This window comes from Cinclus cinclus, chromosome 1 (genome assembly GCF_963662255.1).
Source record: "Cinclus cinclus chromosome 1, bCinCin1.1, whole genome shotgun sequence".
NCBI classification, from domain to species: Eukaryota; Metazoa; Chordata; class Aves; order Passeriformes; family Cinclidae; genus Cinclus; species Cinclus cinclus.
The window spans coordinates 35049953-35076595 of NC_085046.1; the positions used below are offsets into that span (position 1 = coordinate 35049953).

Below are 26643 nucleotides of genomic sequence, written 5' to 3' on the forward strand. Positions count from 1 at the left end.
ATACAAAAACAGTGAACTACTCATGTACCGTTAGCTTGTTAATAATTCCTACACCTTCATCTGCACCCAGCTCAGTCACTATACTGATCTATGTTACATTCAGGTATAGCTTCTCAAAATGGATCAAATAGTCTAGGACCAAAGACCAAAGTCAAGGCCTAAAATATAAAAATATTACAGTCTCATTTATTTGAGAATGCTCTTTGAAAGAGCAGTTTTAAAGCTTATTTTAAAGAATGAGTACAGTCTACTGCTCACTTTTTAACCAAACCTCACTTGCCCAGAGCAGGTCTTGCTTGCAGTTAGTGCTGGCCTGATTTTAAGGCCTGCTTATGAGTTTGAAAAAGCTTGAAAAAGACCCCTTTCAGAACTGGATGTGCTTCAATTCCCCACCAAGCTTAGGGAAATGGAGTCAGTAGACACTTCCTCAGCTATGCTGAGAGATTAAATGTTTCTGCAGTGGCCCTGAATTTCCACAGGAACATGGGTTTTCTTTCCTTGGACACAGAAGGGCTTGCCAAAGGGTCAGTTCCAGGATTATTTTTTATTTCCACCTACTGACTCACCAGCTCAAGGGTCCTGAACCTCTTACAGGTATTTCTTCATGGAATCAATTGTCTAAAAGGCTGTTTTTGAAAGCTGAAGGGATACAATCAAGTTACATATAGCATAGGAAATAAAAAAAATCCCTTTCCAGGCTTCCTTCAGCCCAGCAGCCACATTTAGTAGTGTCTCAGGGTAAAAAGCAGGCTTTGGTGTGAGCTGTCACACAGCAGAGCAGCTGCCATTATTCTAGAGCCCAGCATTCTGAGGTGCCTTGCACCTTTCTCAGTTCAGGAACCTCAGCAAAATAAAGCTCATCAGCCCAGACTTCACAATCTACTAATAGGGAACATAGCACTAAAATACCATTTTGGAAACTTCATCACTATTGAGCATCTTTATCTTACTTTGAAATATCTACATTTAAAATTTGTTAACAAAATTGCACTTTTAATTAATAAAACTATCACAGACCACCTAAGAGAACAAATAGTTTCAGAATCTTTCTTCTAAATCAGGGAATAACTAATACAACAGTGAGATAAGCACAATTTAGGTTTTATGAATACTGTAACAAATAGAAAGACAACACACTTACTTCACTGTCAAAACCACATGGAATCCACTATTTACAGGACATGTCTTACCAATAAAGATCTGTGTGTAGTTAGTTTTCTTCACAATGGCTAGCGTGAGGATATTTTAGTTTTGTGCTGAACAGTATGCTTGGTAATACAGAGCTGTTATTACTGAGCAGTGCTTACATTGAGCCAAGGCCTTTTCTGCTACTTGTACGGCCCCACTGGCAAAGAGACTGAGCATGCATGGGAACCTGGAAGGAGACACAGCAGGGACATGAGATCCAAACTGACCAAAGGGATATTCCAGACCACAGGACATCAAGCTGAGTCTGTGATGTGGGGGACATTTGGAGTGGTGGCATTTCTCTTTCCGAGTCACTTTACATGTGATGTGCCCCTGTTGGCCTGGAAATAGTGAAATGCCTGCCTGCTCATGGGAAGAAGTGAATTAATTAGTTGTTCTGCTTTGCCTGTATGCAAGGCTTTTGCTTTTTCTATGACAAAGATCAATATCTCAACCCACAGGTTTTCTAGTTATCATTCTAATAATTATCTCCCTGACCCCACTAGAGAGCAACCAGCTGTGTGTTACTTGGTTGCTAGCTGGGGTTAAACCCCAATCCATCACTGCAACACTTTTCCCTAGAAGAAATACAGTAAATAGGTTGCTTAATTATGTAAAGATCTCTACTTTACTAGAAGTAAAATAAGGATTACCAAGCAAGCAACCTCAGTTAACATCTTAACACTTAGTGCTGTATTATTAATTTTTATAATTTTTATCTTCACAAGTGAAACATCAAACAAAAAGGAAAATACCTAGGTTTGGGGGGGGGGGGAGTGTTCCCCCCCAATATTCTAGGCAAATAAATTCTGCACAATTGCTCAAAATAAATGTAATAAACAGCATTAAAGGAAATCCTATTCACACTCTAAGCTTTTTGGCTGTATGCTGCAAGTACATACCTTGATCAGTGATGTTTTCAGTGCAAGCACTCTTTGGCATTTCATAGCTACAGCCAGAGTCTGTTATGTAGGCCTGGATGTGACAGCCCTCTGATGGCTGTAATGAAAATATCACCGGCAGCTTACCTACCTGAATATCACATGTGAGCTGCTCAGTTCCATGAGGCACCATACAACCTGGCAAGCTCGTTTTCCCCCAGTAAGTCGCAATGCTACCTTCAGACTTCCACCAGTTGTTCTTGGGGTACCCAGCCCCCTGACTTTAGCAGAGCTTTTGACAGTTCTCTACATTCTCCTGCACAAACCAGCTGCTCATGGCCTGGACAAGAAGATGCTTTGCTAGGTGCTAGGTAAAAATATTCAAGATCACCAGCCAAATGGGAGTTGCATCCAGACAACCACTAACAGGGCTCCCAAGGGCTCAGTAATAAGAACAGTCCTGTTTAGTGTCTTTATCAATAGACAAGATCAAGTGTACACTCCCTGGGTTGTGTAACACACAAATTTGAACAGGAGTGTTGAGTTGCAGGAGGGCAGAAGGGGGGGGGGGGGGGGGAAGGCCTTCAGGGGGATCTGGACAGGCTGGATTCATGAGCCAATTTTATGAGACTCAACAAGGCCAAGTACCAGGTCCTACAATTGAGTCACAACAACTTCATTAAACACTACAGGCTTGGTGAAGATTGTCTGGAAAACTGCACTAGCAGAAAAGGATCATCTGGGCAACCCATGGTGCTGATCTCTTCTACCCCAAACTGCCCCTGGGGTTCAGAGCCACAGAGCCTACAGCTGCAGGGACACCCCGCTGAACAAGACACTCCAGTGGGCCAGTTGGGTTATAGTAATCAACTTGGTTACCCACAAGGACATCAGGTGGGACCACAGAGAGCTGCAACCTCACCAGCTGAATCCCATTAGCAATCACAGTCCCTTTTTAAGAGTCAAGTCACTTCCACCATCTACTGCACTTCATTGAATTTCTTCACTTTTACATTCAGGGCACTGGGCAGAAATCACATTGTATCAACACCCACCACATGCCTTCACAATGCTTTTTTTCAATTAAATAGTCAGATTCCCCTGGTCTGCAGCAGTCCCAAAACACCTGCTAGGCCCAGGCTGAGACAGAGGTGCCTGAGCATGAGTGAGCAGTATTCCCAGGTGGTCAACTGCACCCTGGCTTGTATCACAAAATACAGCCAGCCAGATCCAGGAAGCAACTGTCTCCCTGTACTAGACTCTGGTAAGGCCATATCTTGAATACTGTGTTCTTTTGGATCCCTGACTGGAGTAAAAATGAAGCACCACAGCATATCCAGAGAAGGGCATCAAGGCTGGTGAGGAGCCAAGCACAAGTCTGATGAGGAATAGCTGAGGGAGCTGGGGTTATTTAGCCTTGAGAAAAGGAAGCTCAAAGAAGACCTTGTCACTCAACACAGGAGGTTGGGAGTCTGCCTCTTCTCCCAAGTAACAAGTTCCAAGAAGGAAAGGGCCTGATTTTACCAAGGGATGTTAAACTTTGATATTCAGAAGAATTTCTTCACAAAATAAGAGCTGTCAAGTATCAGAGCACGCTGTGTCGCAGTCACCATTCCTAGAGGTATTGAGAAGATGTAGCACTTGGGGAGACTTGTTGGACTCAGCAGTGTTAGGTTAACAGACTGAACTCAATGATCTCAAACATCTCTTCCAACCTAAATGATTCCAGTTTAGTATATGGCCTCTGACCAGTTCATATTCTATTCCCTGTCCCGCTGTCCTCCTAAAAGCTAGAAATTCCAGTGTGTGCGCTCAGAACGCATTTCTACATGATTACTTCACCACACATATGTAGGACCCTCTTTATATGTGTTATAGAATGCATCATTTATCTTTCTGTGATATACAAGTGCCACTAATCCCATTTCAATAACTACTTCCTTACACTCAGGAATAACAAAATCAGTTGGATCAACTTGTGCTGCTGCATTGTGAAGCCATCATGACCCTATTAACTGCTACAGGCCAAAACACCGGGCTGTTTGTCCCCCTTCCCCCCAGAGGAGGCAATTCTGCCACTCTGGTGAATCCCAACTGGAGTACTGCATTCCACCTGGAGTACTGAGCACAGGAAAGACATGGACCTGTTGGAGCAGGTCCAGAGAAGGGCCATAAAGATGATCAGAGGGCTAAACCACCTCTCCTATGAATACAGGCAGAGCATTCTAGGATTTCTCACCCCAGAAAGAAGGATCCAGGGATTTTCTTACTGGGACCTTCCAATACTGAAGGGAACCCATAAAAAAGACTGCGACATTTTAGTACAGCGAGTTGTGACAGGAGTAAGGGTTTTAAACTAAGATGGCAGATTTATACCAGACAGAATGAAGACATTTTCTTCCACGACATCTGTGAGACACCTGAACAGGTTGCCCAGGAGTGGTGATGTCCTATCCCTGGGAATATTTATGGTCAGATTGGAGAGCGCTCCAAATTACTTGATCTACTCGAATATATCCCTGCTCATTGCAGAGGGGTGCACTAGATGACCTTTCAAAGTCCCTTCCAACACAAGCCATCCTATGAAATGAACCACAAATTAATTAACAGTACTAAGCACAAATTCTTTCCCAGGAAAAGATGACAACCTCTATTTAAATTGGTGAGTTCAATCCTACATTGTTCTAGGAAGACTCTACAAGAAGTTTAAAAGTTCCTTGAACACTCATTCATAGAGGAAAAAGCACAAAATACTGGGGATGAGATTTGGTTAGGTTTGTTCCAGATAACAAAGGCACCACACAGCAAAACATTATTCTTCTAAATTTAAGACAGCCTAAAGAGGTTAAATCCAGAGTGATCCTGAATGTGATAGGGGCAAGTAGACTCCGTGAGAATCAGAGCAGTTTGGGTTGGAAAGGATCTTTTAAGGTCATCTAGTATAAACACCAAGTAGTTCAAACCCCCTGAAATTTGAACACCTGCTTACAGGAAAAGATGAACAGAAGCTGAAAGGGCATGATAAAAACACCCTGAGAAGATGTACTGCTGACACATCAGTACTGTCTTATAAATCCCACTACATCAGCAATATATTAACTACAGCAGGCATCTCTGACTACATATTTAGAAATTTTGAGATAATTAAAATCAGAAAAACTATCCATACAGTAATTGCTTTTGTACTAGCAGCATATTCTACAGCAGCATGTTTTTAAATATAAATCCTACCCTCATTTCTGTACTTTCTACAGTCTTCACAACCTTAATGTGAGGGAATAGAAAACACTTTTTCATGTTTGTCTTGAGTACCCACTACACGGAAGTTCACACTGCTCAGGAAAAAAACCCCAAAACACCCAAAATTAAACAAAAAACCCCCACCAAACAAAATCCACACATACAAACCAACCCTATATTTATTCACCGAAGCTGAGCAATCACTGGGACAATACAAAGGCCTTTTTAAACTCAGCTGGGGCCTTTTTCTTTAAGAGAAGTTACAGTAAGAGTTGGTCTCCTAAGGTTCGGCCCAAATTTTAGGGCAGAAACACTTAAGCAGGAAGTAAGAATCCATCTGGGTTGTCAAGCTACTTAAGGATTTTTGAGATGCATATTCCATCTGAAGAAACCTCAGAATTTCTAATAGCTTGGAATCACTTTTTCTAAACTTTCTTCGCACCATTGAAAGAAGCAGACATTAAAACTCTTAAATTATACATCTCTTCTAAAATACTGGTCTAGAAAGTCATTCCTGCAAAGAATATGGAGTGTAGTCTTGTTAGAGGATTAAATAAGAAAATCTTTCAGTAAGGCATAGGAAAGAAAATCCTGTGGAATACAAAAGATAAAAAACCCTTTTGTTTCTTTGTAGCAATAAAGGATCACATCACCTTCAGATTAAGATAGTTTAGTACACACATACCTAGAAGGAAAAAAATATTTCCATTTTGACAGGGAATTAGTGTCTGTGCCAGACAATCATTCTAATGGGAGATCCAACAATACCATCTGTCTGGCTGTCTCATTCCAAGAATAACTCTGTCAGGTGACAAAGTGTGTAAAGAAATATGAAAAGGCCATCAAACAGCAAACTGGGGTACTTCAGGAATGAAGTAAAACAAACCAAGTGTCACAGCTCTAGAAATAACCAATTAAATGCAAGTATTGTCAAAAGAAACAATTGCTTAGTTTAGGCAAGACAGAAAAATACAAAGAGCCATCTTAATATTTAAAAGTACACCCAAAGCTTCTGTGTCTCACAGAATGTACACGCTGGGTGCAAGCAAATGCAGATGCACAAGGACTCACTACTGCCTGCTCATTGACAGTTAACATGGTCCACTTGATTTGAGAATACAAGGAGTACAGATTTGCAAAATGCTCCAACCATGCACTGATTTTGGAAATGCCTTCAGTCACAGCATTATTAAACAGCTGATTCAACCTTCTGAATGCAAGAGGAAAGATTTACCTATAGGTTTTGTGTTATGCTTTATGTGATGTGTTATAGGGTACTTCAAAAGTATTAAAAATACATGGGGGTTCAGTTATAACTAAAGAAATCAATTCTCTACAGCTAAGCAGCTAGCAGAACAAGCACAGTATGATCTACTGGGAAGAAAAAAATAAATGGTACTCCTAAGTCCTTGGCTATTCCCCTGTGATAAATTCTCTTACCATGCCTATAAAGAATCTAGTATGACCACTTCAAATGCACTATAGAATTCACTTGCTCACCAGATAATCCTGTACATAACATTTAGTCAAATAAACAGAAAAATGCACTCTGTGTAGGCATCTTCTTATTTAATCTCTTCTTCTGGTGGTAGGACTCTTCAATGAGACAGCTATGCACAGGGCCCTTTGTATATTGTTAAGGGATACAGCAGAAAGCCTCAGGTAAGACCTGGGACAACCAAGCCAACCTAAATCAGGCCAAAAAGGTTTCTTTGCATTTGCAAAGAAACAACTACCTTTTATCAAGAAACTGACACCACAGCTTTGAAAGCACATGAAGGCTGTTTATAGATACTGAAAATTGGAAAGGACAGGGTCCTGATTCAATACGAGAAAAACCCTTGCAAAAACTAACACAGAAGTTCAACACAATCAAGCCACTATCTTTTAAAATAGCCGTCTGAGAAAAACACGGCAAATGATTATCATGTCAACACTTCACACTGTCTTCAGTAACATGAAACAGTGAGTAGGGAAACTGCTATGGGCTTTGCTTTTTGCAGGTTAACTTATGCTATCAGAACATTGGTACAAAGCTGTATAAAGCAGCTCCAAAAAATAATTATTCTCCCTCACCCTCCTTTAATAAAGTTTTATCCAGAACATTCCTGAGAAGCAGTCCTTGGACATTTGCTCTAGCCATATTCCCTTATATATCCAGTTCCCTTCCAGATATTTCACTAACATACATTTCTGGCTAAGTCCTCACCTAGCCATTACTATCTCTAAACCCTCTGGAAATTTGAAGCTGGACATGCAGTCCTAAACACCCTCATATAAAAATCCTTAACAAGAGAGGCATTGTTTTCTTCTATTGTCTGGAGAGATTGAGGTGTTTTGAGTAGGAGGAGAAAAGGAAGCTAGCACCGAACATAGAAGATGGTTCTCCTTTCTCAATTCTACTCTTTTGAAACTTCAGTATCTACAGAAAATGAAGATTTATTACTGTAGTTCTATAGTAATTAGAAATGTCACTTAGAGTAGGAAGTTTTTAACAGCTTTAACAAGTTATTGTTTGGATTTGTCACAGCAGAAATTTAGGAAACCAAGACAAAGTAAAAATTTATTTCACTGTTTCACAATACACACCTAAAATCTACATGATTATTAAAACAGTCATACACATTCTCACATAACAAAGGCTTATAATAAGTGCAGTATTTTCTCAGAAGTTTAACATACAGATATTGCTACGATTTTTCAAGTAAAAAAAAATCTTGTATTGGCTGACTTAAGTGTCCAATACAGATAACATTCTTGCATTTTAAGTTGCATACAGGAATTTTAGGATTCTCTTCATTACTTACCCAAAAAAAGTAGTGATGATCAAGACTGCAGATAGACTGTCATCAATGAACATAACCACACTGATTATGTTGTCTAAAGGCAACCAGGACTTACAGGGCTTCAGCTGAGTTAAAACCACTCATCTTCTTTTGCACTGATTTAAGAGCTCAGTCTTAAAAATACATTCTCTTGGGCAAATAACTACTTCCATTTTTAAACTGCAGGAGTTAACTGGTCAATGTGAGTCAAATGATAGTTAATGAAAAACCAGGTGTAATATGCAAACTGTACCTTAAAGTTCGGAGAAAAATTCATACAACAAAAACTCTCTAACATTCCAGTCAGTTATGAGGGGAAGCACACAAACAGTAACACTGAAGTTTGTCAACTCTTACAACTTTGAACTTCAAACCAGTCAAACAACAATGACAGTATCAAAACAGGTAGAACATGAGCACAAACATAGCTTGAAGTAACTTTGAGAAGTGTTGCACTCTGTATTGCTGAATTGAACTGTAGTACCATCTAGTTAATTAATTTAGATACTTGGCAGTCTTTGTTATCAAACGGACTTGTGTACTGTCTTTCCTTTTCTGAAGTGGTATGTCTTACTCTCCTGGGATGGGATAGAAGAGAGGATAAGAAAAAAATTATTAAAAATAAATTCTGATTAAAATTAACAAGAGTAAAGCAGCCAAAGTTTCATCAAAACTATCTCCAGACACCCTGTACTCTATCCACCCCTCTCTAAAACTGACAGAGCACTGTTTCTGCATTCCTGTTTCAGAGTACACCCATCCAGTTCGAGTATCTATCCTTTTACAAAAAGGAAGCAAGGTCTTAGAAATTAATAACGTGGAATTATTCTATATTACTTGGAATGCAATCAGAAATTGCAAATCTACAAAGACTGAACGCATACAGCAAATGACAACCAGCTACCAACCTGGACTATGATTTATTGGTTAAAGCAGAGACAAAGCATAACTAGCCACTATTCACAGTAGCTACTTCACTGTACAAACTATCAAGGTTTAAACTCAACATCCTCTGCCCAAACTAGGGCATAATCTACTGCTTTCAGCCTTGCCACTGAGAAGTGACTAGCCAGACTTATGCTCTAACTGTTCATTAGCTGACTGTTCATCAAGTTTTTATGCTGTTCTGATTAAACCCACTGAATCCAATTTCAGCACATCGTTCCACCATTAAGCAACTGAGAGCCAAACCCACACATCTCAGAGCATGCAGAAGGAACAAAAAAACTGAAGAGGTGTTCACAGATATGTGTTCACAGATATGTATCTCTTCATCTTTATAGTATCCTGCAGGTGAACAGGTCGAAGGTCAGCTATGTTTCAGGGATATAATTTTACTTTCACTACATACCTTTACATTGTTGTCTTGTGCTACAAAGTCATTTGTCAGCTGGTTCTCAGGATTAGACAGACAGGATAATACTGTTTGCATGCCCCTGTCCACAGACTTCTGAAATACAGTTATAGGTACATTAACACTGATTTTCTTAGTTAGGGTATTACTAGCTAGCAACACCAATGTCATCACAGGGTTTACCTGGCAATCAGGATTCCTCAACTGCCTCCTGTTCCTTGAGATATTTGTAACTTTTTTTCTACCCCACAATCTTTTAATATTAGTAAATCATTATCCCCCTTCAGTGTTACAGCATAGCAATTCTAATCAGCAAAATGCCAGTTCTCCTGTGGATTAGGCTGACAGCTGAGAAATTAAATGTCTGCCTTAGAAAACTGAATTCAGAGCCAGCTGCTTGCTAAACTGCATCCACCTTCCATGAAACAGTGAGAAAGGGAGAAAGTTACCAACCAATACTTGAAACTTAAATCTAAGACAGCAGGCAGTGCTATTGAATCTGCTCTTCTAGTACGTGTAATTTTCCCTAGAAATTTCCAAAGATTACGTGAAGTCTTGTCAGTAGATTTAATCAGTCAGAACACACACTTTATCCAGCCCTCAGCACTGCAAACAAGCACTAACACCTTCAAGGAAACATCAGACTTCTGAAGTTGTACTCAGAAATCAGATATACAGGACTTAACAACAGGCTGAAAGTAGCAACTATAACTTTGATTTCTAGGCTATCTGTCTGAGGCCCTTGACAAAACTACATAACTCTCAAGTGCAAATTTCTGGGAATAGCATTTATAAAGAACATTAAAGTTTTGAGAAAGAATCTACCTTTGGTGGGCTGTTAGACAACTGCGTATGCTCTGGAACACCCTCAATCTGCAGAAATCCTGGATCCTCAATGCCATGATAGTTCATTGGAGTATACACCTATAGAGTTTTTAAGTATTACAATGTTTCAGTAACACTGGGAAAACATGCACAGTTAAGGTGTCACTGATCCTCATCTAGCCTTAAACTGTGCCAACTTTATCTTCGCAGTTTTGGTAAGTTTAATGGGTGGGGAAAATACTGTGTAATGACCTGCTTTATTAAGACAGTTAAGAATGATACTTTAAGTTAATTAGCTGAGATAAATCTGGAACAGTTGTCTGCTCCTACAATCAAGCTTGTAACATTTTACAGTGAAAACCCCATGCACGCCTACTCTAAAAACATACCGACCTGCCACCACTGAAATGTAAAATGATACACTATGGCTGTATTACATTCATAGATGTTATTTAAATACCTATTTCAAGCCAATAGTGCAATCACTATTTCAGTGATTTCTGATAGCTTTCAGAAAAAGAATACCATTCAAAATAAAAGTACAGCTTTTATATCACTTTATCAAAACTGCAGTCAATAAATACACCTGAAGAACACAAAAATGCCCGGGGGCAAGTTTGAATTCTGACACTGTTAAAACAAATACAGAGTATTTTCCCCCCTTCAACATGGATGTTACTCGAAGTCACAGAAAGCAAGGAATATTTTTAGAGGCTAGCAGCACCATCTACAGTTCGTAACAGCCTGGGAAATTTTTTTAAGCCTGTTGAAAGGGGCAAAAAAATTCATTAGTATTTGCAAAGAACTTGGAGATGTTCTATATTTTAAAAAAAAATTTTGTACATCAGGTCAACTTGTTTTTCTTCAGCTTTTCCTGAAAACTCCATTTTGGTTAAAATTTCAGAGTTCTGTGACTAGAACATGTAGAATGCCAAAAAACAAGCAGACCTCTTCCACCAGGTTACTTTAAAAAAGCACCGTATCAATACAGAAGTTCTGAACAACCACATACTTTCATCAGTAATTACAGATTTTTGCAGACCAGATTACACAGATCCAGACAAAAAACAGACTTCTGTTTTTAAATATCAAGCAGTAAAAATGTGCTAATTAAGAAGACTGTTTCAGAAACCTTACTTTATATAGACTTACCGGAGTTGGAGGCATTACATAATTTCTTGGGTCCCCAGCAAGCCACTGTGGTTGAGCCTTAAACAAAAATTGGACAAAATACACCTTTTATTCATTTATTTCCAACACAAACAAGTAACTGCTCTTTAGGAGACACTGTTTATAGCATTACATGTCTCGATTTTTCCAAAACAATTAGTTAATACATGGTCTTATGTCCTGCTAGATGGTTTAATAAAATAAGGTATCTATTTCTCTCTCCAAGTTAAAAAAAAACCCCTAAATTACGAAAATAACATAAACCAAAATACCTACATTGAAAATAAATCTCAAACCTCTAGTTGCTCCTGGTGACTCCTAGTTTAGTGTCATTAACAAGATTTAGCCACACACTTCACTTGTGAGTTCAAATCCCACAATCAGCTAAGCACCTTCTGATGTTTCATAGTGCAAGAGCACATCCCTCCTCCACATACACTAAGCGTTGTATCATCTGATAAGATTCTGATTCCAGGTACCTAACACCCCACACCACAACATGCACAAATGCAAAGCTCCCTCCCACAAGTACTAATTAATGTACATTTTTCTAATTTGAAAGTTGTTTTATCACATATTTAAGAAAAAAAATAATGAAACTATAAAAAGAAAAAGAGTATGCTAAGTTACTCAAACAGTTTTCATCATTTTTGTTCTTGCCTGGGTAGCTGTGAAGAACTGAAGGAAAATAAATTTCAAAGAATGAGAAGCACAGAAAGGTCATTCATTCCAGTTTTGTCAGGTATCCAACAGCCTTTCTGCTTCTACTAAAACTTTACATACCTGATAGTTGTAAGCTGGTTGATACCCTACGGGAACTTGCTGCTTTAGCACTACAGCTGGTGATGAACTGTATTGATAAGGCTGCAAATAAAGTTGTGGATTTTTTTTTTTAATGCAAGTTTGAAGCAAGATACAAGTATGATATTTGTAGAGATATTAGCCAGGAGCACATTTTTAGAAGCTACACTGTTATTTCAGTTCCTATGCAGACTAGACTCACTATTTAAAAGCAACCCTTAAGATTTCCCACAGGGCTTGCTTCAGCACTTCAGGCACTAATAATATCTATCCAAAGTGAGATTCCAAGTGTCTTATATATGTAAAAATCCCACATCTGCTTGCAACTGATCTTGTAAGTAATTTCAGAAATGTAAGTCATGCCATAAACTTTGAGAAGCAGATATGAAGCAGACTGACTACGATGAAATAATGGAGTACAGCGTGAAGGATCAGTTTCTAGGATGCAAAGGACTACTACAATTAATTTCCTAGTATTTCTTTCCTGTAAGTACTCTGACACAGTGTTAACCTGAAACCGTCTCAGATTCTGCAAAGAAGAGTTAAAAGCACATTCCTACATTTAAGAGAATTAAGTCTCTTAAATTAATCAACTTAAGAGAATCAGTAAGAATATTATTATTAAGCTCTGCCTTGCAAGAAAGTGTTTCTGCAGGTTTGTTCTTCCTCTCTGCTTAATATATGGAAAACAGGATCAGTCTGTAGTCACTACTGCCCCACCATACAGGCTAATGCAGTAGGAGAGCCTGATCTGGTTCACTCACAGCACAGGACTCATATCCAGGCCAGAAGCACTGTACTCACACCTCAGTAGGAATGCTCATCTGAAGTAGCAGTGCAGCGATGTCCTGCAGGCAGTACTGTGCTGGGCACAGTAGATGTTACAGCAGATGCTGTAACACACTGTTCTCATACTACAAAAGTAGTTTAAGATCAACTACATGTTTGGCTAGGAGGAGAGATAAGTACCTGAGAGAACTTCTGATTCCACCTGTAGTTTACAAAAATACATTTTAAATGTTGTAGCTTATTCTGAAGCAGGGCAGCAGCTCATTAAATATCTGGATACATTTCATTTGTGAACTACATCTGTGACAGGCAAGAATAATCTTCCCTCCATTTTCAACAGTTCTCGTTCTTAAAGGGTATCTCCCTCCTGTTTTATTATAATGAGTTAACATCACTGAATCAATTTTTCAAGGTTGCTGGCACTCATTTGAAGTTCTTTGAAGCTGGGTGCTTCTTACTGGTGAAGGCAATACGAAAACAGGCAGGTAAGATCAGATTGGAATCCCAAGACATACTCCAAAAGTCATACATGCTTGCACCTGCAAAAACTATTTAATTACGATTCAAAATTCGTGTCAGGAGCAGGCTTACCTGAACATAGGGTGTCACTGGAGTCATGACAGCTGGAGGCTGCACGTACGTCTCCATACCCTGATTACCCCATACACTCTGGAACTGTGGTGCAGGAGGTGCAAGAACTAATTGTCTGGGTTGCATAGAGGAATCTTGTTTTGAAACAGATAAAAAACAGTATTAAGACATTACATGTATTTCATTAGGAATTTCAATTCAAGATGAAAAAAAAACCTTGAAAGATTTTGACTCTTAAATTTAACTCAATATTAGCTATGTTGTATTGTGCTACCAACCTCACTCTTATTAATAAAACAATATAATACAAGTGAAGTCATAGAAGTCAGAACCAAGGTTTAACTGAAATATACATAGTGCATAAGATAAAAAGTACTTGCAAGAATACTGATGTATAATTAAGAAGAACCCTGTTATAATACCTGCAATATGAACAAATTTATTTAGGTATACTTACTTAAGTTTTGTTGTTTTCTGATTGCTGGCCCCAGTTTCAGCTTTTTACCATGGAAGTTGATTTGCGACTGAAAGACAGGTTATACTCTGTAAGCTGGCAATCAGCAACGTGAAAGGTTTATAGGATTTTAAAGAGACTGGACTCTACTTCTACATCACAGTGCATCAACTTCCATAAAGGCTCCAGCCCCCTCTCTCAACAATATGTACCTTTTATCTCATTTCCTGCAGGCCTCTCAGCTATCTGCCTCCTCACAGACCCTCCAAAATGATGTATCACTTACCCTAATAGCAACATGCCCTACTCGAATTTGCAAGTATGTATCAGTGACAGCCCCCACTGTTTTATACACACAGGTTTTAACCACTCCTGTCTCAGACAAGACCACTGGAGTGACCTCAGGCTGAGGTTTCTAGTGAAAGATTCTTGGTTTAGCCCTATTAGCACAATTTTTGTACCAAGCATTAAAGTCAGTATTGGGTGCAGACAGCCCGTTAAGATTCTCTATCACACATAACTCTACAGAAGTACCTGCTTCAGAAGAAAATACATGGTTTAACAATTATCTCCCATTTCTGCTAAAAGAAGTGCTTTGAACAGACAACAGAAATTTTATTTTTGTAAAAATAAGCATAAATATAATGATAAAAGAATCTTGCTCATTTTAACTTCTATCAGTTATGAGAAGATGATCCAAGAGATTATATAGGGGTGAAAAAAGTGTAACAGCCTGACTAGTTTGACAGATGGATGTTTTTGGATATTTTTTTTCCCCAGAGGAAGGCATCTTGGTTGATTTTTGGGCATTTTTCAATTAATTCTGGAATCCTGTTCTGCCCACAATCATCCAACTACCTTTTCCACCTCAGCAGTGAGAACTCCGGGGAGAGTTCAGGCCACCCCTCTAAACAGAAGACAACTTTCCATCCTGAACTGCAAACAGATTCATGCTGGACCAGAGTGCAGTTACAGACCTAAAGCAGAATAAAAACACTGTCAGGCTGAACAAGGCTACAAAGCCTTGTTGAACAGGCAGACAAACACAGGCACCAAAGAGTAATTTTAGCTATAGAGAGGCTCTATCATGTTCATTTACAGAAAACACTGCAACCACTCAGTGCAGGTAAAGCCTGAAGTGACTTAGTACAGTAAGTAACCTTTGCTTATAATTTGAGTTCTACAACACCCATGTTAATATCTTCCTTTCTTCCATCCCCTCCAAAAGCCAACAGGTTTTGCTAGATTATTGCTGTAGGAACGTGCTTCTTCCTGATATGGCAGGAATCTGTACTGCCTGCAGACCTGAAATGTGTCCTGAAAAGAAAATCCATCATATACCTCTGGGTGTTCCAAGACCTCTGGTATACAAACTCACATCAGTGAGTACTATATTAATAGAGGAACACAGCAGGCTCCAGTTTTGAAGCACACACAGAAATCAGCAGTGTACATGGCTCAAATGTCAATGCTATTCAAGACTTCTCCACAGAAATTTTTAGATCAAGCATTTTACACTCATGTAGAGTAATAAATGCAATCCATAGTAAAATGAAAAATGTGTTCTCAGATGAAGTCTGTTGCTCAGTACAGCAGCCACTGTATATTTTTGTCATCATAACATCAAGTAACATCAAGCTTTTAAAATCTCTTGGTGAGAATCAAGAATTTCCTGCTGGGGTTTCACTACTCTCCACTTCACTCAAACATGTTCCCTTCCCACTTATGGAGCTGGATGGCCAGTAAACACATCTGCACATCACAGAACACTACACTTGCGCCTAACACAGCCATCTGGTTTTGTCCTTCTGATCTACTTCCCTATCTAAGAGCCTCAGAAGCAAATGAGACACTGTTCATCCTCCAGAGATACAGGAGTTTTCTGAGGCAAAGACCTCAGAGAGGGAAGTATTTTAATAAACCTTATGTTCACAGCTACTGAATTCATCCTGGGGAGAAAGAGGGGAAAATAAAAAGCTTTGTCAAGTGAGTTGTGACCTGGTCAACTCTATCAGAACCAAGTGTCTGATCTGTTTGTAAGCACTGAGATTTCAAATTTCTCTGATACCAAACTCCCAATATCAGAAGAGCTGAAGCAGTTCTACCTCTTCATCTCCTGTGTTAGCTACAGGAAAACTACATGATGACAGTGTCATGATTTAACATAGTTTGGTTTTTAGTTAAGGAAAAAAATCCACCAGCTATGAAAGCGATTCCCTGTAAAGACCTTGGCAGCTTCCTTTGGATCTGACAAAACCTATCAGCTGGCTAGTTATGAATACTGACACCCTATTAAACAACTTCAGAAAGCTGAACACACCTCCGTGAAATCACATTTTAAAATGAACAAACCCTGGGAAAAACCCCCTTGCTTCCAGCCTTTGAACAGGTAACTAACTGGACGCTGGTTAGGCCAGGCTCACTCTGTCATGCAGCCAGGTCGGCCCATGGTGCGCTGCAGCTTGGCTGAGATTCTGCTGCCACCGAGCTCCAACCTCAGCCTGGCTGGAGCTGAGCCGGCCCCGCTCCGGCCATGAGCTGCAGAGCCACCCTGCTGGAACAGCAGAAAAACCACACAGCTAAGAACACAGGCGGCTCTGCAGCCCTGCAACCACAGCAGGGGCCAGAAAACAGCTGTGCAGCCAGAGCGGCTGGCGCCTGGCAGAGATCACATGGCCATCTGCAGGCCCAGGCGAGATACTAACTTCTAGCATACAGATTAAACTTGCAGACATCAATCCCCTCCTGAGTGAGACAAAAAGGAAAGGGTGAGGACACAGAGAAAACAACATAGAGACACCAAGGTCAGTGAAGGAATCAAACCCCAGATGGGAGGAGAATGAGGACATGCCTTGGTCTTGGGCTGAAATTCTCTTGTAAGGCTATGATGAAGATATATAACTGATACATCACTTTTTTTTCTTTCCCCCCTGCAACTCATGGAATGCATTGGGGGATGTAGGATTCTAGCCATAGCCATGAGCAGAGGTACCCACGTTGAAGCAAGCAGACCTTGAAGCAGATGTGATCCAATGAGAAACTTGAACAGAGAGACAGGAGAAACCTTGCCCCAGGGATAGAAGAAGAAAACCTCTGTTCCCAGACATAAAAACTTCTGTTTCTATATTAGAACAGCTCATCCTTAAAATTGGACCCCAATAAGCTGAGATGACCTATGGTGGTAGTTGGTAGTCTGGAAGACTACCAAATCGTGGGAGGGACTTCATGATTACAGATTTCTGGGCAGCTGCTATTTGTGAAAATTAAAACTACAAGAGAACTGTTTCTTGTGGGAAAGTCTCCATGGCATGGCAGGAGAGACTGCCCTCCCTAAGTGAGCTGAAGAAAAGATTATTTTAAAAGTGGTAATCAGACTGAAAACACCAAATTTGTCTCTTTATGTTGTCAGTAGGAAAAGAAGGCAGAGTTGAAGGAAGAAGTGTTCAGAAGGATTATTCTGATTTATTATTTTTCTTTTAGTTCTATTATCTCACAGCAGAAAATGACAGATTCTAGTGGGTACACTGGCATTTGGCCAGCATTAGACCCACTACACACAGGAACAGCTGCAGCACAATCTAGGAGAATTAAAAAAATATGTGCACCCAAGATAGCATCCCAATGCATAACTACTGCTGGAGAAAGGTATTTCAACTACTGAGACTTAAGTAAAAAAAACTAATACTGTCTTCCATGATACTGTTACTCCTGTGTCCTAGGTAAACCAAAATGTTATTGTATTTCACCTATCTCTGCCCGAAATTGTTACTGTCTCTTAAGACCCTGGAGCCAAAAAACAGAAGCATGAGGCAGAACCCCAGCCTTTGAAAAGCTGAAGCAGAGTGCTCCCTCTTGCCTCATGCTCTTTGCTCAAGGCAGAGGCTCTTCTTTGGGACTTTTTCCACCCCTCTCTTGTTTCTCTTGGATCTTGGACTGGCTCAAGGAAAATTCCACAACTTTTCCAGTCTGCAAGCCACCAGGGAGCAGCCCTGCAGAAGTTAAGGCAGAGCTGCCCCAGTCCAGCTGCCTGGCTGCTGCCAAGGAAAGCAAATCCCTCCTCGAGTTCTAGCCCTTGATCAAGTACCAGCTGGAGTGTGCCAGCTGCATTAATCAATGAAGAGATAAGAAGGGCCAGTCACCATTTTCTCTGTGTCTTTGGAACTGCATGGTTGCTCAGCTGCAGAGGCCACAATTTTGGGGGAGGTGTCACTCCTCCAGTGCAAGTTTTTGTTCATTCCCTGGGAGCCCAGGAAATTTCAGCCATTTTGTAACTAGTGACTATTACTGTTATTTTTTTGCCCGTTGCTATTTCCTTCTTTGTTAGTAAACTCTTTTTTTCACTTATATTTGTGGTGGTTTGTATAAATTGCCCGAAACATTTCTGGACATTTATCCATATTTGTTTCTCCTTATTAGTGGAAAGGGATTGGTTAACCTAAAAGAGATTTACTCATTTTAGAGTGTCCCACTTGAATTATCTTAAACCAAGACATCCAAATAACTAAATGTCTACGTTCCTGCCACAAGCACAACGGTTCTGTGACAACCTTTATCTACAAAAAGCAAGCAGCCAAACACACTCAAGGCTTTCAAGCACATAAATGAGAGCAATCATAAATAAAATGACATGAGATGTTTGACCACACCAGGCTAAAAATTTCGCTTCTTACTTAAGCAAATACATTAAGACTTTACCACCAATATACATTTTAGAAAGTTTACTTTTTGGGCAGCCCTAGACTTCCTGGGTCCTAACTTACTATACAAGATATGTAACTTTGCTTCTGCAAACTTGTTTCTAGCCTTCATACATCAACTTCTTTGAGTAATTTGGATAAAGAGCTTACCTCAACTATCTTTTGAACATCCACATTGTCCAGGAAAGACACAAATCCATAGCTAAAAAGGAAGAACAGACTATTCAGTAACAGTTTCATTTGATTCGTTAGCCAAATGGTTTTGAACAAGACCAGTTAATGTGCCAGATACACTATATTGCACATCAAAATTATCAACCAGGACATGATTCAGCCTAAAAAGGTATTTACTGCTAACTATCATTATCTATTATGAGGCCAGATGAAAGAAACTAAATGCCAGATTTTAGAATAACATGAAATAGAAATAAGAGCTATTTTTCCTCAAAACAAGTACTGCTGTTGGTAATAGTAACTAAAAGTTAAAAAAATTGAAATATGATCTAACTTATCTTTAAATTTTGTATTTACTACAAAGGTCTGGATGAAAGCAGACATTAGGAACAGTAACACCAGTGAGAAAAGCAGTTCCTGAAGAGGTTTTTCAATTTATTTCACTAGCTCATCTGGTCTATACAATTAAGATCATTTCAGAGCATTACTGTAACAACTGTGTCCCATTAATGTAGTACATCAAATTATTATCAATACTTGTAACATACAGTGGCTAACTGCACAGCAGGATTCACTTTGCAGACTAGCAAGGGATACAAGAAATCTAATTTTATTTCTAGCTCTTCCATTGCTACATATGCTGAAGAAAGATACGTGACATTCTAGGATCTCAGCTTTGAACCTCAAAGACTGGGCTGGAAGGAACCTCAAGAGGGTACGGTCTCCTTCACATAAGGAGGGATAACCACAACACTGGGATGGATTCCCCAGAACTAAACAGGTTAAGATAGTTTATCTTCTTATTTAAGGGTTTCAACACAATAATCCAGAACTTGTCCATATATTCAAAGGGAATTTCCCTTGTTTCAACTTTGTTCACATACTTAGTTTCACTCTTCACTCAAGAGAAGTTTGGGCTGTTTTATTCTAGAACTTATTCCAAAGTGTCAGAAGGTAGACCCCCTGCCCTGAATAAACCATCTTAACTCTCTTATTCATCCTGAACTGCCCACACATTTTTAACTACTCGACTGCAGAAGAGTCCTACAAAAGAATTGGCTGTGCAAGCACACACAAGCTAAGCTTTGTTTCCAATGTCTTAGTGATAGTGAGCTTCTCTTCCCTGAACAGAGAGACTGAACTCAGAAAATTCATGTTATTCCTTGTAAGATGGTAAGTTTTCATTGGGGGCAGTATAGATTTACTGGTTTCACAGTCTTAACTCACCACAACAGAAAACTGCAGGTAATATTAAGGTTTAAGCATGTTAGGTGTGTTGCTAAGTATCTGCTCACATCACCTATTACAGAATGCTGTCCACATATGCAGCAACTTAAAACAACTACTCATATTCTACCTACCCCTTCGAAACACCAGTTCTGTCAGTGATGACCTTCACCTCCTTCACAGTACCATATTGTTCAAAAACACTCCGAATTTCTGCTTCCTTCATCTAAAAGAAAACAAGGTCTTAAACATATTCAACCACAAAAACTGCTCAGAACTGATTTAAAGCAAACAGTACAATTTTTAAACCTATTTTCCACTACTGTAAGATCTAAAGGTTAGTTTTGGAAGACATGTATGAGAATTCTCATGACATCTAAGTACCTTCAAGCCTGGCAAAGAAATTAAGAGAAAACAACAAAAACAAACAAACAAACAAAAAAAAAAATTAAAAAATCCACACCAAAACAGGAACAAAATTTCCACTTATATTCTACTCACCTACCCTACACCCATTTTAAACAATTAGAAAGATGTATATACCCTTATGTCAATTCCACCAACGAAGACTGTATTTGGCATGATTTTTCCTTCTGGTAAAACATAGCCCTGATTGACTGTTGCTGAATAGGAGCTGCCCTCCGTGGCACTTGAACACTGGGTCTCCACATGTGCTGCCTAAATAATTTAAACAGAAATACTTATTTTAGTCAACGACATTACACTTTATTCAACTACATTACAAGACACCAGAATGGCTGCACCTTCCTATAGATATAGCAGAGGACAAGGCATTTCAATAGCACAAATGGATCATTTATTGCAGAAAAAACTGAAATCATTATTCCAAGAAGTTTTAAAAAATTAAATCTAGACCTATTCTAGACCACTTTAAATAGCCATGCCAGACTGTATCAAGCTTTGTGACCAACGTTGCTACTATCAGGATTTGCCCCCATCTCTTTTGCTGTACCTCCTCTTGCACAAGAAGTTCTAACACTTATCAGTTTAAATTAAACTGGCTCTACAAAATATGCCAGGAAGATTAACATGAAGTGAGCAGTTTTTCACCCACCTGGTATTCTACTTTTGTTTGGCTGCATATACAGGTAAAGGGCATTTGAACTGAAATCTGAGATGGCAACTCCACAGCACCCTCAAGCTGACCTAACTGTTGCTTCTACTTCTTTCTGGATGTTTCAGCGAACCAAGCTAGAAATGGTATTCGCTTTGTTGTGCAAGTTCTTTGGCAGCCTAAAACAGGAAACTGCTCTCAGCAGAGGCACCCAGAGAGTGCCTGAACCAGCTCAATGCAGCTGGTAACCAGATACTGCTGGTACACCTGTCACACATGGCCTTGGCTGCCATGGAAGTGCAGTGTTCGGGTCACACACTAACGATGTACAGTTTTCAAAGAAAATTAACTTATTCAACACTCTCACATATTAAGTACCTGAAAGAAAGAATAAACAGACTACTTAGGCATTCCAGCAAGCAGGGCAACATCAAAAGTAAGATTTATTAATACACATATTTACTAGAACTTGAAAATGAGATGAAAAATGCACAGTGGTAAAAGTCCCCTAGAACAAAAGAAAAATAAAAAGAGAAAAAAAAAAAAGGGGGCGAGGCCAGGGGCGAGGCCAGGGGCCTTATCTAGCAGTAATACCAACACAGCACTACATAAATTTCTGTTTTACATACACTATGCACAAAGATCTCAGACTGCTGCCGAATCAGTGTCCAAAGCCTAAACCACCTACAGTTTCAAACGGGAATAGCCGATCCTGCCAATGATGAATCGGCTATACTGGAACTACCGCATCAGCTGAAGTGACTCAGCCCTTTAAAGTTACTCCAAAAGACGTCTAATTTGTCTTATCTCATGAAGTAGCTTTCAAATCAGATTTCCACATGTCATGAATATTAGGGTATATTCAGTTTTTCAACTTATCAGAATTAGCAGGTGCGTTTTTTCTTATCAAAAGATAAAATTAATCTGTTTGCTCTCTATTATTCCTGCAAGCATGAAGTTTAAATTGATGAGAAGAAACTGGTATAAGGTTCTCCTCCCAGCAGTCGGGAGACTAGTTATAGACTTCTGGTAGAAGGTGGAAATGGACGATGGTTGGGCCAGGTGGAAGAAATACCTACATACCCACCCAAATGTATTGCAATCAGATTTATGCTCATTCAGGAGAGGAAAACCTTCACTTTTAGGCCACGCAAGCCCGAGATTTCTCAGGCTTCTCCCTGGCCTCAACAAGTTCTTTGTCGGAAGTAGTAATTCATTTATTTTATTTTTGTTAAAACATTTAAAGCGCAGTCTCTATGATAGCGCCGGCGCCTGAGGGAAGAACACGGCTGGCGCCGCAGCCATCCCGCTGAGCACTAAGTGGAGCCCTCAGCCCAGCACTGCACGCTGGGCACCTCGGAGGCGTAACTTCACCTGTATGAAAAAATTTTAATAAACCCCTTAAAAACAAAAGCCCCACCACCTTACTCCATACAGTATTTGAAGCGTCAGCGCTACACTCGCAAATCACGTTTCTCAAATAGAAAGAACAAACGGCAAAGCAGCATGTTGGTGCGAGCCGAGAAAGCCGCAGCCGCCGCTGCCCGCACGGCGCCCAAAGCACTCCGGGTGACGCCAAGGCCTCGGCTCTGGCGGACAAGGGACGAGCGAGGCGCCGCTCGAGGGGCCCCGCGCCCAACGCCGCCGCCAACGGCCGCCATTTTATGTCCTCGCACCTTCGCTACCCAGCGCCAACGAGGCGCGGAAGGTCGGGCGCTCAGGGTAATGGAAGCTGTTCGCAAACCCCCGACAAGGGTTCCTTCCGGACTCTAGGCGCGGCGGGGACACGGCAGCGGGCAGGCGGAGGGCATCCCGCCCGGCCGTGCGAGCCGGCGCCATGCTAACGTGCGCTGCCACAAAATGGCCGCTCATGGGTGTGAAGCGTCTTCCATCGTCAAGCCTTTCTCAGACCGTAACACCGACGGCTACGACCCATACGTTCCCCTACACAAGCCCCGGGCCTTTCAGTTGCGGTACTCCCGCCTTGACCTTAACCGCTCACCTCGTTAGCTTTTAAAACTTTCAAGACAATTAAAATGCGAATAGCCCTCAGGGGTTTAGCCCCGTCACCGCGCTACGATGCGACACTGCATTCTCGTGTCTCACTCCAAGAATAGCCCGAAGAAGTTGGTTGCTACTCTGCACCCCGCTGCGGGTCCCCCCAGAAGGAACTACAGCACCCCCAGAAGCCCGCCCGGCGGCTCAAATGCCCCCATTATCCCATTCCCACCGCCCCAGTATGGCTCCCCGTTCTCGTTCACTCACCATCACTCACTGGAACTCAGGCCGCGCACACACGCTTAGAAAAGCAGGGTTTTACAACAAAATCCGTATGAACTTCTTGGAAAAAAACAAGTGCAGACAGTCGGTTTTCTTAGATGGCGAAGTCGAGCTCTCGACGTCGATAAAGGCGGACGGTAGTAGCTACCGTTCTCTTTTATATAGACCCACTGGGTGGGCAGAGACGGAAAAAAAGTTGTTCTCAGCTGTAATATAGTTCAGCCCCGCCCTTTGCGGAAAGGTGCTCGTTCAAGGTGTCTGAGTTTCCGAAGACAAAGCATCGAGAAACCCGCAGCTTTTCTTTTTTTTTAGAAGAGGCGGATTAGGTTGCTGCTATCACTTGTGGTCTTGTCGTGCAGAGAGCTACAGCTCCTGCCATCTTGTACTTGCCTTGTGGAAGGTTTGAGAATGGTGTGTTGTTGAAGGGACTTTTGCTCGCTTTTAGGTAAAAGCTGTAGCTTTCCTATTAATGTAGTCACGAACTGATGCTATATAGCTGTTCTAGAATAATCTGTCTCCATCTTATGACCACCTGTGCTGAATACCAGCTTTCTGAGCCAGTGTCCTAAGGCTTTTCTGGAAGGAAACCTCTCTGGAAGCCCTCTTGGTTCTACAGTAGTAAGATTGGATTTTGAAATTAGTTTTAAATAGCTGTTTGCCACTGATATCAAATGTTGAGAACAAAGACTAATTTTAGAAAGTTTCAGGAGGAGCTGAATCCTATGGACATCTCACTAAAATTAACCTCTGGCTGGGCTAGGTTAGTAAGATATTTGATTTATGGTTTGGTTTTGTCTTTTTTATTTATTTTTTATTTTTTTTAATAGCAAAGGCATATGAGTGATCCTTGTTAAGGATGAAAAGTTGAAGTAGAAAGTAAAACTGATGAAGTGGAGTGTATTTAACATGTAAGGTGGTTTTTCTAATCAAATTTTATGTCTTCTAATGTTTAGATTTTTTTTTTAAAAATCAGTTTACCAAGTGTTCACCTTATATTAATAAGCCGAAGTAGACTGCTGTACTGGATTTACCTGAAACCCAGATCTGGTTTAGGTAATAACAATAGCAAAGCCCTGATCAAAATAGATGCATTTATGTTTCCTATAGAAGAGATTTTGTTAAATCTGGAAGGGTTGAAGTATTATCTGAAGGTAAGCATATGCCTGGGCTTTCATGCAGCTAATGCCCACTAATTTAAATGAAAGGCATGCTCTACAATACTTAATCAGATTTTCAATGTATTTATTTGAAAGGGCTGAGACTTCAAAAATGGGCCCCAACAGTGAGGTGAAAATAATACATAGTATTTACTTAGGTATAATGGATTCATATTTGACCTTAAGGGTAGCAGTAAGTGAGGCTGTTCTAAGCTTATTGTACTGGGTTTGGGTCAGGCTTTTGTCCTGTTTTCCTTAACTAGGTATCAACTTCTAAAATTGGAGAAGATCTGTGGCTTAAAACAAAAGAGAACGTAATTTATTTTCTGCTGCCATCACACAAATTTCTAAAGAAGTGGAGGAAGTGTAGTAGGAAATTGTCTTGGCTTGTTTTATCGATGTTGCTATCAGAATGGTTATTGCTCAATAGATTTATTTGTTAAATGCACTGAGTAGTAGATGAAGAAACAAATTTTATATTCTGCTACACCATGTAGTACTTACCACTTCAATCCACCCTTTTTTTTCCCCCGCTTTAATTAGAACATTGGTAAATCAATTAATTTAGTAAATCAAAGTAAATCGGGGAGAGCTGGCTTGGGATCTTTTAGGCTGCCATGGGTGAGAATTCTACATAAAATGTAATGAAAAATTACTACTCTGTTTACAGATAGTAAAGATTACATCTTGAAATTTAATACTCCTAAGGACAGGACTACATGCATTAAAAGTCAGGTTAGGTTTAGTCTTCCTAGAAGCAGAACTAAAAGTGAATAGCAGAAGTATCATATAGCATTTGAATTTTTGGCTCATTTCTCATAACTCTTCTGCAATTTCGAGATCTTTTCTTGTGAATAATGTCTCTTTCTGTAAAGTTGAAGCAGCTAGCTACTCTTGGGAGATACATAAACACAAAAAAAGAGATTCTAAAAGAGATATTTAAGATATTAGATTAAGAACAAGAGAAGAAGGGCCTAATTTTTAGACAGCAAGCTTGTTTAAGAAAAAGATACTGGGTAACAAAAGAGGATTTGAATATCTGTTTTCTGAGTTTCATACTTTCTAACAAAGAGTGAATGCCACACACATTTCATGGCAGGCTTTAAAGCCCTAGAGGGGTCATTCTATATCTGCTTAAACTTTGGATGTTTCCTTTGCTGCTGTTTGCATCAGGTAGTCATTTAAGGGGATATAGCATAATGTTCTGATGAGCATCTGCCTTTAAAAATAATTCCATGCTTATAATTTGCACTGAAACCACTAGAGTTTCCATAAGCAAAATACAATCTATATTCTTACTAGCATGGTAAAATCCTTCAAAATGTAGTGAATAATTTGCTGAATTGATTTTCCTTATATTTTCCCCCCTGACTCTAAGAAATAATGGAATACAAATAACTTCTATTAAAAAAAAAACCACAATTAATTTTTGCATGTATAAAATTCCAATAAAATTACTTTTCCCCACTTGTTTTGGATGACAACCAGAATATTATTTTCAACATTAATTAATTTATTTAATTTTCAGTAGTGGAATTTGGGAGCTTGTTTTTTCTAGAAACTACATTATTTTAGAACACTTTAATTAGTCGATAATAAATTTAACTCATACAGTCAATAACTAAGTAAAAACTTAAGAGCTAAACCATGTATAACTTGAGTTATATAATATATATATATATATATATAACCTAAGTCAGGACATTGTTGAAATCATTGTATGAGGTTGTCAAGGTTATGCTTAGCACTACCAACAATTGTAATTAGCCTTTAGGCATTTAAATTCTGACAAGTTCTTAAAATTTTAACCTGAATGACTTTAACCACTGTAGGAAAGCTGGTCCACACTTCAGTTTGTATTATGGCATGACTGAAAAATTTCATTGTATTGCACAGGTATCTAATATTCTGCAAG

The 26643-nt window shown here is 39.7% G+C and overlaps 1 protein-coding gene across 1 annotated transcript; it reads right to left on the reverse strand.

The window, feature by feature from the left end:
- Positions 1-8658: 8658 nt before the first annotated feature.
- DAZL (deleted in azoospermia like) lies at positions 8659-22952 on the reverse strand. The gene is given in 12 exon segments (XM_062502539.1): positions 8659-8712; positions 9486-9584; positions 10314-10412; positions 11466-11522; positions 12267-12347; positions 13665-13798; positions 14122-14188; positions 18966-19017; positions 20351-20442; positions 20760-20894; positions 22715-22789; positions 22791-22952. Coding segments are annotated over 12 exon segments (1107 nt in total).
- Between the last annotated feature and the right edge of the window lie 3691 nt (positions 22953-26643).